Source organism: Xyrauchen texanus, chromosome 30 (assembly GCF_025860055.1).
Source record: "Xyrauchen texanus isolate HMW12.3.18 chromosome 30, RBS_HiC_50CHRs, whole genome shotgun sequence".
NCBI lineage: Eukaryota > Metazoa > Chordata > Actinopteri > Cypriniformes > Catostomidae > Xyrauchen > Xyrauchen texanus.
In genome coordinates this window covers 7,811,306-7,827,878 of record NC_068305.1, presented here as the reverse complement: position 1 = coordinate 7,827,878, position 16,573 = coordinate 7,811,306, and the positions used below count along the sequence as shown (strand labels likewise).

Here is a 16,573-nt window from a genome sequence, read left to right as displayed (position 1 = left end):
TAGATCGAGGCACCCATTTCACCTCAAGCATCATGACTACCATGTATGAAATCATGGGTGTGGAAGTCAACTTCCACATCCTGTATCATCCCCAGTCATCTGGTCGAACGTGCCAACCGCACCATTATCAACATGTTTAAAAGTATGTTAACAGCAATGGCAGAGATTGTGATATGAAACTCCCCCTGGTGCTGACGGCCATTAGGTGTACTCTGCACCACTCCACTGGAGTCACACCATTGTAAATGATGACTGAAAGAAAAATTACCCTTCCACTTCACCTTCTGTACCGCCCCGAAGACATCAGCCTTACAATCGCTTATAAGGTGCATCAATATGTGACGAACCTGCGTGACCATTGTTGGAACACTTTTGCGTGGGCCCAGAAGAACTTGGAAGAAAGCATCAAGGGATCAAAAGCTTACTATGAAAGGAAAACTTCTCACCTTGAGTACCAAGTAGTTGCTACTGGCGGGAAGTTGCTACCAAGTTGGTCAGGCCCCTTCAATATAATGGGAAAGCTCTCAACAGTAGCCTACTGCATCAGGGTCTCAAAAGCATGCCAAACACCATCATACAAATGGGTGCATTTGAATAAAATTAAGCTCTTCAAGCTGTTTTCACTCCAAACTGGAAAAGATGCACAACAGTAGCACCATAAGGATAGCTGCATACCTCAACCATCCCATCAGCATGCACTACCTCCTAGCACCAGTCCACTTTCATAGAGTAATCAACTCTGGTTTATTTCAGATGAAAGTCTTGTGGATCCTTTGCATTCTCTTCAGAACCAGCCTACATGTTGCCCTATCCAGTGATGTGGTCGAACCCGGCCCACCGACCGGCAGTGTCCTACAAGGGATGCCTGACCTCTTGATCACCTGCTGCTTGCCATGGCATCAGCATTCGGGTCACTCTTCTCCACTGGCCTCTCAGCTGCCAACTCTGTCAGCATCAGTGCGCTTTAAATGAGAACTTGATGAGGAAATGCCAGAAATCCAACAGAGACTCCTCCTCCAACAAGAACAAATCAGGGCCTGGGTAAAACCCTTCAGTTTACTATAATCACTGTAAATGTGCACTCTGCTCTTTTCAATAACACTTTCCATGTTTTAAGGACTTTGTCAGAGGTTGTCAGAGAAGACATAACTTATGTATGTATCATTTTAGATCTAATGCCAGACCGTATCAGTGAAATTAGCTCCTCCATCAACAGTCTGAGTGGTGGAAGAATTCCAGCTTACCTGGTCTTCCTAGATCTTTTCGAACAAATCCTTAGATCTGCTATTATCTCCGTTGTGCAACCTTCACAGATACACTTGGTATATAGTCTTGGCAGTGCAATTCCAATCTATATAAATCTTGGAAATTGGATTCATCCTCAGTTTACCCATCATAGAAAGGCAGAATATATACAGACTAAAATCCATATTGAATGTTGTTTTTCAGAGAAGTAACACACTCATTTACCTCAAAACACCACCAACACTCGCCTAAACCTTACCTAAGCATGTGTACAAAGCCAAAGGACATTAATTGGGTTTGACCAAGCAACCCCTTTGTTAGAGAGCCGACTAACTACCTCTACGGCCTAAGAGCCGAATCCCCTGAAAGTGTCACAGTAGCATGTCTGTCAGGGGGCCTGGGTTGCTCATCGCGTATTGATGCAGACTACCACCCTTGGAGTCACGAGTTCGAATCCGGAGCATGCTGAGTGACTCCAGCCAGGTATCCTAAGCAACAAAATTGGCCCTTTTGCTAGGGAGGGTAGAGTCCCATGGGGTAACATCCTCGTGGTCGCTATAATATGTGGTTTTCACTCTCGGTGGGGTGCATGGTGAGTTGTGCGTGGATGCCGCAGAGAATAGTGTGGGCTACCACACATCCTATGTCTACACAGGAATGCGCCCAACAAGCCATTTGACAAGATGCATGGATTGACAGTCTCAGATGTGGAGGCAACTGAGATTCATCCTCTGCCACCTGGACTGAGATGAGTCACTATGCCACCACAAGGACTTAGGGTGCATTGGGAATTGGGCATTCAAATTGGGGAGACAAAAAATGTTTGTCAAAGATGAAGGAACAGAGACAAAGGGAGTGCCAGCAGGCAATCACTGACTCATTAACACACCACCTACTGAAGTTCTAATGTCATACAATGGCCATTATACAGCCACAAAACTAACGCTACCAAACCAGATGTTTTGCTTAACGGTTCTCCAAGGAGCCACCATGCACATTGATGATATTACCTCTGTCATCTCAGAATCGAGAAACATGACGTGGAAATTGAGGACATGGATGCATTTACAGATCACAACCTCACCATAGACGACACCTTTCAACAGCAGCTTCAGGCTGAATGGACAAAATTTGTGAAGTTTAAGCTCAAACCAACTGGCTTGACCAATATATTTCCTAGTCACATAAGCAGATCGTCATCTTACCAAGAATACCCCATCAGTCTGGTTTTCCTCAGGCTCCTGCTTAGTGGTTGGATCAACACGGCCATTATTGCACACGCCATGTACAGGTACATTCAAAACCTAGCCAGACTGCACTCCCTTCTTCTCATACAGCCCCGTTTTACACACCAGTCTGAGCCCATCCCACTGGTTAACCCCAATAATTTCCAAGGATAAGCCTTTGAACCTCTAACCCTCCTTTCCTCTAACCCCTTTCCTCTAGAGTTTTGGTCCTAGTATCCATTGTCAGGTTCTACAATGATTTTGTGTTATGACAAAAGAACAGAAAAGGATTGTGTTACTGTTAATGTTGTGCCTGCCCATAACTTGGAATGTTTGTCTTTATGTGTGATGAATGTAGTTTTAGACATGCTAGAAGTTCTATGCCCAGATGATAAAGCCACTGTGAACACAATGTCACAATGTTTCCTTTTCTAACAGGAAGGCACGGATGGCATAACCCACAGGTTACTATGAACCTACAGGAACTGTTCGGCCCTTCAGTTGCTCTGAAGTTGTTGGACAACAACCAACTCTTCAGAACAAAGGGGGGTATTTTGGGCCTCATTTGCTCAGATAGGAGACAAACGTTGCCAAAATCAAAAACCGAGAGTCCAAACAGATTACAGATCCCATCAAGTTCACTTTTCACCTAGGTTTTAAAATTTGAAAGATCGAAATCTCAACTCCTACTGGATGAAATGTGTGAGAACGCAACCCCCAACCTTGATGTCATCGAGAGTATAAAACCCCAGAGATTCCTCTTAAGTTTTGCATCCAGCAACAGTATTCTCCATGTCTAGTTGCAGCCCTGCTGCTCTCCGGTGTAGCGTCACTGCCCAAGGAAGTAACATGCTTACCTGAACTTTGGCCATACCAATCTCCATCTCACTGGCGAGCTGAGATTGTTCCACCGAGCACGGATCCGAAATAGACCACCGAGCAATCCGTGTCTCACCCTTTTCCAAGCAGAAGTGAAGAACAAAGTTTTATCTTCCTTCTTCAACTAAGTCGACTTGGCTGATATCTCCACCAACCCGCCAAGAATTGGCTGGTTTACCGCCTGTCGACAGAGTGAGGAAACAGCCTCCTGTCAACACCCAAGCTTAGAGGAACCAAGTTGGAGTCAAACAACAGAAAAACACACATTCTACCCAAGTCCTCACATGACTCAAGTAAGAGGTTTCCATCTGGGCAAAGATAGAATATTATAGTGTGTTATTCTTGTGTATCAAGGTTATGGCTTACACAGTTTACAGACCACAGAGTCCGCTCATTGCTGCTAAAAATACTCAAGGTATTACTGTAACTTACTTTTACCACAAATGAGATTTGCTGTGTTGTCGTCCAACCACGTTGGGTTGTTTGTGCATTTTCGCTATTGTGGGTGAAACTGGCACACTGAGTTATCCATGAAATAACCAACGATGACGGATGGATTACAATATATAGGTAGAGCCCAGCTTTGTTATCATAACAGTGGAGACACGTTTTAAACAGGCAGATGGGATTAACCAGTCTCTCTGCCCACATTCGCAGCCACATTCTCTGGCCAGAAACCTCGCTTGATGCACTCTCCACAAGAGCCACGGCCACCATTTTATGCACTCATTCTCTCCTTACATATATACACCCATTCACACACACACAAACACACACACATATTGTAGTATAGGCTTATCTGTTACCATATCTAATCATGTTATTGCTTAGTTTGTAGTTTGAAGTCAGAAGTTTATTTACTGCATTGTATTGATTATTAAATGTAAGCACAGTATAGATCTAGTGGGAAGACTAGCAGCTGTACATCATTGCACCATTAGCTAGGTTACCCCTAGCCAATCACATGTAAGCCATTGCTTTATAAGTCTGCTCACACTGTTTCAGTGTGCTAACATGGCATCCTCCACCACCCCACCGCCATCAGTTGTGTCCAGTCCTGCTTGGGGGTAGGCTCCTCGCCCCTGCCTCCTATCTCCGGCAGGATCTGATGGTTCCGAGTACAACAACTTCGGATCACCAGACAGGGCTTATGCCAAAGAGAGACATTCCTGTTTTCTATTCATCAAATAAATGTAATCTTAAACTTTACTCTAATCTGCGAGTCTTGCTGATATAATTGATATTACTTCAACAATAAACTTTGTTATACTTTAAAAAGAAGTGTTTTGATATTGTTCTGCATGCACCAATGCCAAGGGATGGCAGGGTATGTCAGTGCTTGGACTCAAGCCTTCATTTTTCCCTTTTTGAATGTCGATGTTCTCAGGACATCGACTTTCCTATGAGAACAATCCTATATTGAGACTGCTATACTGTCTGGATATTAGTCCCTGATTCCAGGGTGGTGCCCTGGCATTATTAATTCTTATTAATATTCTATTGATTTTGATAATTGATAGTTATCTTTGATGATTGTTGGTTTGAAGGATTAATAAGCTAATGTTGATTATAATCAATGTTCTATTGATTTTAATCATTAATAATTATTTTCCAGATGGCCATGTGCACAGCTGTGGGAGACTCGGAAGGAAGGCAGAGCCATGGGAGGCTCGAGAGGCGGGGCCATTTGAGGCTTGATGGAGTAGATCTCTAGGACCACCTAGGCTGGGGAGAAAGTGTTCTCCATTGAAAGGAGCTCGGAGACCACTAGAGCCATAGTAGCCCCCATAGTAGTGCTTGTCTCAGCGTTTTGATAAAACTTGTGGAAGATCAAGAAGATCTTCCAGAAGTGGAAGATCTTGTCTGAAGTGGAAGATCTTGTCTGAACGGTTCCATAAACATACCCACCAGTTCAATGCTTTTGGTCGGTTCTTCTGCTGGGTTCCAATGAGGGTCTAGTCTTCTGTCAGCAATGAGCCAGGAGACAGAGAAGTTAGTGAACTCAAGTGCAGTATTTAATTAAGAAGATAAATATACAATTGTATCTAACACAAGGCTTGAAGAACAAAGGAACTATTAACTTCAAAACTACTATGAACAAGACTAGACACGGAATAACTGAACATGATTGTCTAAATAGGGGCACACATTAAGGTAAATGCAAAACAGCTGAACACAATGGTGGAGGACAGGTGAGGATGATGACTGGGCATCTTGGGAAATGTAGTGCAGAAGGTGATTTCAACATAAGAGTTTCTTGAAGAGAGGGGAAAACACAGAACAGTTCGTAACAGCAGAAGGCTTGTGACTTCTACATTCTAGTGACGTCTGGAACTCGTGCATCCACGAGCGTGATGATAACATGCAAACAACTGCCAGAACAGGAATACTCCCTAGCAAGTTATCAGCCCTTTACCCAAGAAGAAGAACCTGAAGAACTCAAAGAACCTGGAGAATTCGAAGAGCTAACTTTTGTGGTCAAGCATGGTCTTTTAACCCTTTCAGTCTCTACTTTAAAAAAAAAAAAATCAATGTTTGTATAACAGCATTCTTCCACTTCAGAAATATTGCTAAGATAAGACACATGCTCAGTGTTGCTGATGCTGAAAAACCAATTAATGTGTTCATGACCTCAAGAATAGATTATTATAATGCAGTGCTGCGAGGATGTACTGCATGTTCAATAAATTACATTCAATTGGTTCAAAATGCAGCTGCCAGAGTGCTGGCTATAACCAAGAAATATGATCATATTAGCCCAATTTTATTTAACACATCAGCTTCTTGTTAAATTTCATATTAATTTAAAAATTCTGTTAACTACATACAAATCTTTGTATGGTCTAGCTCCACAGTATTTTAGTGACCTTTTACCATGCAACGTTCCATCACGTTCATTAAAATCACACAATTCTGGCCTGTTAATAGTTCCTAGAATTGAGCCAAATTGAGGTAGACCCTTTTCCTATTTGTCACCAAACATATGGAATATTCTCCCTAACACTGTTCGGGATGCAGACACACTCACTCAGTTTAAGTCTAGACTAAAGACTCTATTTAGCCAGGCAAACACCTAATTTATCCATCAACTCACAATTAGGCTGCTTTAGTTCAGTCTGTCAGAACCAGAAACATTTTTCATGATCTATAACTCAGCAAAAAATGTAATGGCAAATTTTATTTCCCTGTCTCAACCTCGGTATCCATATCCCGAGGTTACCAGAGCTGGCTGGATCCAGCTCCGTTCCTGCTTGGTGTCGGGCTCCACTTCTATGTGTCTCTGAGTGATGATGACTAAATGCAGCCAGTGCCAGCCACACTTAACTTTAGTCTATTATTATGGACTTCAGGGGATGAACTGATGCCAATCCAACCATTAAACATCGGATACATCATATGCCACTGCCTGAACTTAGGACTTAGGATAGACCCCACCGAACGAAATGACCAGCCGGTTAAACTGCGATGCACCTCATTGGTCTCTGCCTGCATCACCTTTGTTTATTGATGGACTACACTTCATTGAATGGAATAAATAGACTATCATTTAATTTCCAACATAAGCCTTCATCAGCCAATAAAAAAGGACAAAGTGTCTATGTGATCTTCTGCAGTTAATCCAGGATGGACTTCAAAGACATTAGTAAAAATCTTTGTTTAAACACTGGCCCTTAACATTTATTTATTTTACAAATTTTAAACCATGACTTGCACTGCACACAAAAAAAATCATTATATTCATGCTGTTTACCCAGTGGGGAACTGGCTCCCACAGTCTCCTTTGGCTTGCTCACTGGATTTCTACTGGATACAATTATTATTTCACTATTTAATTACACAATGAAGACTTTATAGATATTACAGTTTCATTTTCTGTTAAAGCATGATTTTCAGTAAAGCTGCTTTGAAATTATGTTTGTTGTGAAAAGCACTATACAAATAAAAATGACTTGACTTCATTTGTCACATGATCACCTCTTTCCAATCAACAACCAGCTCAAAAATTATGTTTTAATCATGCATTTTATATCTTAAATAAAAAAAATTATAACAATGAAATGAATTCACCCATACTCTCCTTGTGGGCAAATAAACATTCACATATCAGACACGATAAATTTGCTCTGAAAAATAGTTAACTATTTCAACATGGATAATCACCAATTTATCACTTATAAAAGTGATTACAGGTCATCACACATATGTTAAAGTTTATATCAGACTATAATAATTTGAATGTGCATTGAGTCTTTTGATAGTGTTATAGTTCATACTATATGTATATGCATTGTGAAACTGTAAAATTGTCTTTAAAAGAGATAAGAAAAACAAAAGTTTGTGTCCAACTAAAAACAGTTCAGTGGTTCAGATCCAGTGTGTGTGTTCAATCTCTCTGTCTTGAACAATGAGTTTTAAGAATGTGATGGGTATAATGGCTGACTTTCACATGATGTTCATTCAGTATATTATTTTAAGTGTTTGTGTGTTCTGACTGAATGAATGGAACAAGGATATTCTTTTGATTTCTGGAAACCCCAGGCTTCCATGGTCACAGTTCTTTCTCTGGAATGTGCTTTCCAGTTGTGGGGATTTTGGGTAAATGTTGGGTTTTTCTGGACACCTTCCCTTCTTTTGTGACAGTACAATTCTTTTTCAATTATTCTTCATTTCCTTCTGCCTGGCTACTTAGATCCTACACTGAATATTAAGTAGGCATTGATGTGTAAATGTGGACGGTTAAATTATTTAAGCTTAGTGTCCATAAAATGTATGGGTGCCCCGAAAAAGGAACTTTGCATGTTAATGTTGATTGTATCCCTGCTTCCTATTTCACAAAATATCTGTTCTAAACAGTATGCACCATTTGAAAATCACAGTAGCTTGAAATTAGTATACCACTGCCTAGATTATAGACTTTTTTCTATTGGATTATAAAAGTATCCATGCATGTTTACCAGCTAAAATTTCTGGCAGCCCTGCAAAGCAGAAGATGCCACAGTGGTTTTTAAATGTTTGACCCTAAAGGTTAAGTAATATTTAAATGTGAGGTATAAATTTTGCTAGGTGCTACATCTTACATGCATTTGCAAACAGTACAATGGGCTCTGTGACATTAAGACACTATTTCACCATACACTCAAAAATATCATTAGCAAAGTACATACAGTATGTTTAGTGAGATTGTGGATTGGGAAACAGCCACTTTGTAAAATAGTACTTTTCATACTTTTTATTTCAAAATAGCAAGGACAATCCTGATTTACATGATGGCCTTTAAAAGTTGCTTCCCATCTGGACTGTGAAATTTCTCTTGAAAATTTCAAGAAAAACAGCAAGATCAAAACATACACACAAAATATGATCACTAAGTTAAGCTAGATTCTGCCAAACCTGAACACACATAAAGGCACTCAGCAGCGTAAAATCAAATCCAGAATGAGAATTGTGTTCCCATCCTCCTGACATTCTTTCCTTGAAAAAATAGAACTGCCTCTTTATTTTTTTTTTTGAAATTAAGAAAAACAAATCAAAGTGTGTTCGATCCTCTTGACATTATGAGGTTAAGCACAAAGAGAAAGCTATTCGGGTTTAGCTGTGGTGTAATATGGGAATGAGAGCATGAAAGACGTTTCTAATCTGCTAATGCAAAAATCATATTAACTTGCCTAATTCATTTTCGCCACAGTGATGGGTTATTACAGGCTACAACTCTGGGACATTAAATAATGAGCTATGAAAGTTTTTCCAAATTTTTCAAATTCAAAGGATGTGAGCTAGTTTTTGTTTAGTAGTTGTCAGAGTTCGTCAAAACAAAACAGCAGAGAAGGCAGATTATCATTGGGAGGATTTGCTGTGTGATGAGAAAAATAAATACACGTCACAATGTTTGTGTGTGCGCATATTTTCGACTGGTTACGTTCCACAATACCATTCTGCTAAAGTACTTCATCTCTTTATTTTGCAAATGGTGTACAAAGATGGACTAAAACAAAATGAAGATTTCACTAGATGAAATTAAAAATTTTATTTAATTAAAATGAAGTCTCAAAATTCTTTGTCTCAGGCTAAATATTCATAAATAACAACAAGTGACAAAAGATAATAATTTATTCTATTAGCAACTTGTAAACTTTGCAAATGGAATGCAGACAAACTAGGCCCAGTGTTGATGGCTGCATCTGAAAACCAAGGCAGCTGACTTGCTGTAAATGTCTTAATCTGAGGTGTTTTTGAATCAATCCAACTCTTAAAAGAAATTGGTTTCAGAACAATTTGAAAATCACCTTATTTTTATTCTACCTCTGTATACAGCTTTCAAAGGCAGTATTTTTCCATTTTCGGACACAGACAAATTTTGTTACAAGCATCAGGTGTGATTATTAGTGGTACAAAAGTTAGTCATTAAGCTTGTCAAAAGAGGGTGTAGCCACTTTAATTGCATGCTCTTGAAAAAGGCACAACAGAGGCACAAAAAACATTGTCAGCTTCAAAGAGTTTCATAGTTATGGGGATGTTGGTTTTCAATCTTGTTGGCGGGTTGCTTTTTCTGGCAGTTGGTTTGTCTGTGGAACAGTGGTCAGGGATTCAACAAGGTCAGGATCCACTGAGATTACAACAGCCACCAGTTTTAGTCCAAGATCCACAAAAATCTGTGTATTTTAGGCCTCAAAGACCTGCAATGAGTCCTGGTGGGTTGGATCCCAGGAAGATTCTTCAAGAGCCCTGGAATACTCAGTCCAAGCAGCTTATGCAGGGTCCTGTGGTGCCTTTGACTTGGCATTATCCCATCATTGCAGGAGAACCCCAGCAGCCAGCTGTACCTTTTGAGCTGCGGATACCTGCCCCTGCCCAGAGTGTTGCAGCACAGTGTGGGGAGAGCTTTGTGCATGTGGAGGTTAAGAAGGACTTCTTTGGTACTGGTCAGCTGGTAAATCCTTCATTCCTCAGTTTAGGAGGATGTGGAGCTGTAGGTGAAGATCCAGATGCTCAAGTGCTCATATTTGAATATGAACTCCAGGCATGCGGCAGCTCTCTGATGGTGAGTGGCTACTTTGGTCAACTGCTGTAATTGTGGGTAAGCCCAGGGTGAGGTCTGTGCGATCACACTTCCGTTGCTTTCAGATGACTGACAAGGAGCTTGTTTACACCTTTACCCTCTTCTACACTCCTGAGGCTCTGGTTGGAACTCCAATTGTGAGAGCTAATGCAGCAGCTGTTGGAATTGAGTGTCACTATTCAAGGTAGGTGTGACCGTGTGTGCAGTTTTGCCTTAAGTTGGTACTTATCATTTTTTTAATTATTTTTAACACCTTTTCAGGCTTCAGAATGTGAGCAGCAACGTCTTGATGCCCAATTGGGTTCCTTTTGCTGCTACAAGAGTTTCTGAAGATGTTCTGGTCTTCTCCCTAAAGCTGATGACTGGTAATGAGGCTGTTTTGAGCTTTGGAATTTATTAAGAACTAGATATGATGGTTTAACCCACATGGTTTTTATTGCAGATGACTGGATGTTTGAGCGGCCATCCAACCAGTATTTTTTGGGGCAGTTTATAAATATTGAGGCCTCTGTAAAGCAGTACAACCATGTTCCTCTGCATATCTTTGTGGATGACTGTGTGGCTACTGCAGTTGCTGATGTGAACTCCGTTCCAAGATATTCCTTCATTGAGAACCATGGGTGAGTAAGTGTTCTCATTAGCCTTCTATGTGCAGGAGTAGTCTAACTATTTATTTTGCTTCAGGTGCCTGATTGATGCAAAGCTTACAGGCTCTCCTTCCGGTTTCATTCACCGGGTTCAGGGTGAAAAACTGCAGTTTTATTTGGAGGCTTTCAAATTCCAACAAGCTACTAGTGGCGTGGTATGTAAGGGATTTAGTTTTGGAGTAGGGCTGAAAGCTACCTTCACATTTAAGGGGAAAATTTAGTAATTTCTGTCCCCTTTTGTAGGTCTACATCACATGTGCTTTGAAGGCAGTCATGGCTTCAAGCCCCACAAGTCCAGAAAGCAAGGCTTGCTCATTTGCTAATGGGTATGTTCTGCCAGAAATGTGTTTTCCACAAGGCATTCAGAATGGGTAATTTGATATTTTCCCTGAACAGATGGACCTCTGCAGATGATAATGACCAGGTGTGCATGTGTTGTGACTCAACATGTGGTACCAGCAGGAAAGGGAGATCACTATCTGATTCAGGTAGATTTTGAATGGGTACACATCATTCTAGTTGCGCACTTGCACCATTTAACCGCATTGTTTTGCTTGTTTTTGCAGGCCTGGTATCCGAAGGAAATGCAACCATTGGCCCCATTGTAATCTCTGACTGATCCATTGTTGCAAAAAGGGTCTAATAAAAAAATCTTGGATTGATTTGATGTAGTTGTCACTTGGTTTATTTTAAATTTTTTTTTGGATGCTTTTGTGTGATCATAGACCAGGAAAATGTGCATTTGTTTATTTGCCTCCTGCATGTGTGCAGATTTAATGAAGAGTGCCACAACTCCAGTGTCCCTTTTACCCCTACACCATACATTTTTACGGTGCCGAGTGCAGCTGTATACAAAACCGGGGCGAATGACTTAACTGAAACAAATGCCAGTTTTGCCTTAACCCCATAATGGTGCCACTGGTTGTGTTGAAATCAAAATGGCCACAACTGATCGGTGTTCTTGTTGGCTGCTGTGCTTTATATAATGAGCATTTGCTTGAACCTCTCTAAATGGTTCCTTTTGTAGCATCATGGTATTAAAATGTTAATCATGGCTCTGTTTCCAGCACCTTATAGAATTGGCTCACTATGCGCATCTTGCGTTTCTTTTAAATACAGTGATTTTTGTGGGAGTACGTTTTTGGAGATTGTTTTTCGCTTAAGCATACGTAAGGTACTCAAACTTTAGATACATGTTTATTCTTTCCAAATGAACAAACCTATTGGTGTAAACTATCACACAAAGTGACATGGCTTGCACTTAAGATTTAGGCTCTTTTATATATAAATGCTTCATTTTGAATGGGTCTTCTGCTGCCTGTATCTTGTAAACCTAGGTTACATTCAGGTATTTTTAATGTAAATGTTAGTTCACATTTTCATAATGATCACTTCAGCGGAGACAAATCACACTGAATTTCTCAAGAAAATTGTGCAGACTCCCAAGCTTCATGCATTGGCTGTTCATGGCAAATATACTTATTTTGTAGCAAACTCAATCACTGAACCCAATCTAAACCGATTTGGCTGTTTCAGGGTTTTGTCAACTTGAAATTCTGAGTTTGTGCCACAGGCTTCAGTTCCTAACAAAAGAGAAATGGAATTGAAACTATAGAGCTTACCATATCAATAACTAATCATGTATATGTAATGCAGTCTATAACTTTGGAACGCTACGTTCCATTGTTTGAAGCTGTTTGAAATTCTAGCAGATAAGATTGAAGTTTCCTGACTGCTGCCCATTAAGACAGAACACTCAAGGGCACAAGCGATAGAGGAAAAAAAACTTCAATTGATTTTGAGTGCATCTTCAATATGCTAGCTTTGAATTCCACTGCAACCATCAGGCAGGTGGTATCGCAGCATCAGGACCAGCACCAGCCAACTACATGACAGCTTCTCTTCCCCCCCCCCCCCAAATAATCAGACTTTTGAACACTTGATCTCTAATGATAAATATACATCAGCACTGCACTTTATTAATCTTATCTCACACTGGACTGGATAATTATATTCTCCACAATACAACTTTATGTATTTTTATTGTATGTGTATTCTATATTGTGTGTATTGTTTACTGTACATTGTACATTATTGTGTTGTGTAATTATGTGTACATTTGGTATGTAAATTGTGTTGTGAAAATATGTTGTTTATTGTAATTGGTATATGTCTCGTCACTGTCATGGCTGCTATGTTGCTCGGAACTGCACACAAGACTTTCACCTATTGTTGCAATTGTGTATATGGTTGTGTGACAAAGTGATTTGATTTGATTTGGATGTGCAGAAGCATCAGGTAGATTTGAAAGTCACAGGGAGTGGCAAGTGTTTTCAGTGAATAATTAATTCAGTCTGTTCTTCACACAAAGGTGTTGCATTGTTTTCGAAGTCTTTGGTTCTTGCACCAAAGTTGTAAGGGTTACTTTAATGGCAGTGATGTGATCATTTTTGTTCTTTTGGAGCATGACAGCCGAAGATGCAATTCAGTTTTGTTGTATGGAAATTGTGAATAATTGTGAATAATGCTGCCTTCAAATGCACCTGGGAAGCTCTTGTGTCCAAGTTGGGCATTTGTTATTATGATGTGTCACACATTACCGTCAGATACAAAACCAGTATACAAGAAAAAAAAAATATGAAAATACACAGTGAATGATGGCAAAAGCTTGTTTTTCTGTTGAGTCAGTGGATAAACATAAGTGAATACACCAGCAGCACTTTTACATTACCTATATGTTTTCATAAAGCATGGATTTTAAGAAATGAATTAATTTCCATAAAACAAACTGCAAAGGATGAGACATTAGCTTTACAGTAGTTGACTGTAAGCTGTAATATTTAACAAATTATTCATATTCCAAAAAAGCACTAAAATGTTAATGATTTTGCAAATGAAAGCTTTCATGATAACTAAAGCTTTCAAACAGCACAACTCAGTTTCTCAGGTATCATGTAGAGTTTCCACTGGTAAATACAACTTTGCTTGGTCATCCATGTCGGAACTCTTAATTATGATTCTTAAGTCTCCACTTGATGGCACCAAAATTATGACACACTTTTCAATTTTGGGCATTCTGGCCCTTAACTCTACATGTCTGGGGAATCATTAAGATTGTCAAGAGGAGGTGGAGCCACGTTCATTTTCTGCCCTTGAAAAAGGCACAGCAGTAACAGTATAGGTATTCTGAGAAGCTTAGCATTTCACAGCAATGGCACTGGTGGATTTTAGTTGTGTTGGCTTTCTGCTGCTGATTGCAGTTGGCTTGTCTGTGGAGATGTTGTTACAATATCATCAAGGACAGGATCCACAACAAATCCATCAGCAACAGCCACCAGTTTTTAGCTCTCAGCAATCTGTTCAAGATCCACAAGCATCAGCTTATTTTTGGTCCCCAAGATCTGCATTGAGTTCTGCTGGGGAAGATCCTGGGAAGGTTCTTCAAGAGTCTGGGAATACTCAGTCCAAGCAGCTAATGCAGAGTCCTGTGGTACCTTTAACCTGGCATTATCCCATCATTGCAGAAGAAGCCCAACAGCCAGATGTACCTTTTGAGCTGCGGCTACCTGCCCCTGCCCAGAGTGTTGCAGCACAATGTGGAGAGAGCTTTGTGCATGTGGAGGTTAAGAAGGACTTCTTTGGGACTGGCCAGCTGATAAATCCTTCATTCCTCAGTTTAGGAGGCTGTGGAGCTGTAGGTGAAGATCCAGATGCTCAAGTGTTCATCTTTGAAAATGAACTCCAGGCATGTGGCAGCTCTTTGATCGTGAGTGACTACTTGTAAGGGGTCAACTTCAGGGTAAGCCAGGGTACAGTTTGTGTAGTAACTAACTTGATGTTTATTACTTTCAGATGTCGGACAGTGAGCTTGTTTACACCTTCACCCTCCTTTACACTCCTGAGGCTTTAGTTGGAACTCCCATTATAAGAGCTGATGCTGCTGCTGTTGGAATTGAGTGCCATTATTCAAGGTAAACTTAGGTTTTGTTGATTCAGTTTTACTACAATCTTTGTAGTTACTTTAATCTTGTCTTACTCTGCTTGTTAGGCTGAAAAATGTAAGCAGTAATGTCTTGATGCCCTCCTGGGTTCCTTTTGCTGGTACAAAAGTTGCACAGGATGTTTTGGTCTTCTCCCTGAAGCTCATGACTGGTAATGAAGGTGTTTTAGTTTTGGGAGCTTTATAACTGGATCTGAAATGTCACCAAAATTGCTTTTTATTGCAGATGACTGGATGATTGAGCGGCCATCCAATCAGTATTTTCTGGGGCAGTTCGTGAACATGGAAGCCTCCGTGAAGCAGTACAACCATGTTCCTTTGCGTGTCTTTGTGGATGGCTGTGTGGCTACTGCTGTCCCTGATGCAAACTCCATTCCTAGATATTCCTTCATTGAGAATCATGGGTGTGTATGAATTCTCTTTTAATCCACCAATGTGCAGACTGTGCCTAACTTCAGTTCCTTTACTTCAGGTGCCTGGTTGATACAAGGCTTACAGGATCTCCTTCCAGTTTTATTCACCGGGTTCAGGGCGAGAAGTTGCAGTTTTATTTGGAAGCTTTCAGATTCCAGCAAGCCAGTAGTGGCTCTGTATGTAATTGGATCAATGCAACATCTGTTCACCTACAGAACTACATACCTGTCACTTGCGTGCTGTTTAATTAAATCCCTTTTTGTAGGTCTTCATCACATGCACTCTAAAAGCGGTCAAGTCTTCAAGCCTCATAAGTCCAGAGAGCAAGGCTTGCTCCTTTGCCAATAGGTATGTCCTGCCAGATTATGTGCCCACCAATTTTATGTTCAGAATGGCTGAATGGCATTTTTACCCCCCCCCCCCCACTCATCTTTTCAACAGATGGACTTCTGCTGATGACAATGACCAGGTTTGCATGTGCTGTGACTCCACATGTAGCTACAGCAGGAAAGAGATGGCACTATCTGATTCGGGTATTTTATTTTTTCCAATCTGTATGTAAACCTCCATGGTTTCCACACCTTACAAATTGATTAACTGTGCACTGGCATTTGTTCTTTTGCAGGTCTGGTTTCGTTGGGGAAGGCAACCATTGGCCCCATTGCAGTCTCTGACTGACATGTGTATAGCAAGATGCTTTTTAATAAATACTTAATGAATACTGATGTGGTCTTATTTTCTTTTTTATTAAATAGTTCTCTCACCCTCTTAGAGGCAGAACTTGTCCCCCTAAATTGATCTCATGCAGCAGTCTTTTTGCAGTTTACTTTCAATGTAATTGTTGAAGTAGGACTCCCAATCATGTATGATACTGTTCAGAACAGCCACCAATGACAAGCTATAGAAGTTTAAGCAAATTCTAAATTTAGCTGGATTGGTAAGGTGGACAGTTTTCATCCGTTCCTTGCCATTTTATTTACTAACCTGCTCTGGGAATGTTCTGTTCTTGATCGTATACAGTGGCAGAACCAACCTGCTGTGGTCACTCCTCCAGTATTTCTCGCTCCAGGGAAAAGTGCACTTAAAACTTTTTAGAATCGGCTTG

At 40.4% G+C, this 16,573-nt stretch overlaps 2 protein-coding genes across 2 annotated transcripts; both read left to right on the top strand.

The window, feature by feature from the left end:
* Window positions 1-979: 979 nt before the first annotated feature.
* On the top strand, window positions 980-11,673 carry LOC127623638 (zona pellucida sperm-binding protein 3-like). The gene is made up of 10 exons (XM_052098053.1): window positions 980-1,041; window positions 2,270-2,536; window positions 10,014-10,389; window positions 10,473-10,591; window positions 10,669-10,772; window positions 10,850-11,027; window positions 11,092-11,209; window positions 11,298-11,380; window positions 11,451-11,542; window positions 11,621-11,673. Exons 1-10 carry the CDS (start codon window positions 980-982, stop codon window positions 11,671-11,673), a joined length of 1,452 nt encoding a protein of 483 aa, XP_051954013.1.
* Window positions 11,674-14,265: 2,592 nt separating this feature from the next.
* Window positions 14,266-16,146, top strand: LOC127623623 (zona pellucida sperm-binding protein 3-like). The gene is made up of 8 exons (XM_052098036.1): window positions 14,266-14,820; window positions 14,907-15,025; window positions 15,103-15,206; window positions 15,281-15,458; window positions 15,527-15,644; window positions 15,734-15,816; window positions 15,910-16,001; window positions 16,094-16,146. Exons 1-8 carry the CDS (start codon window positions 14,266-14,268, stop codon window positions 16,144-16,146), a joined length of 1,302 nt encoding a protein of 433 aa, XP_051953996.1.
* The last annotated feature ends 427 nt before the right edge of the window (window positions 16,147-16,573 follow it).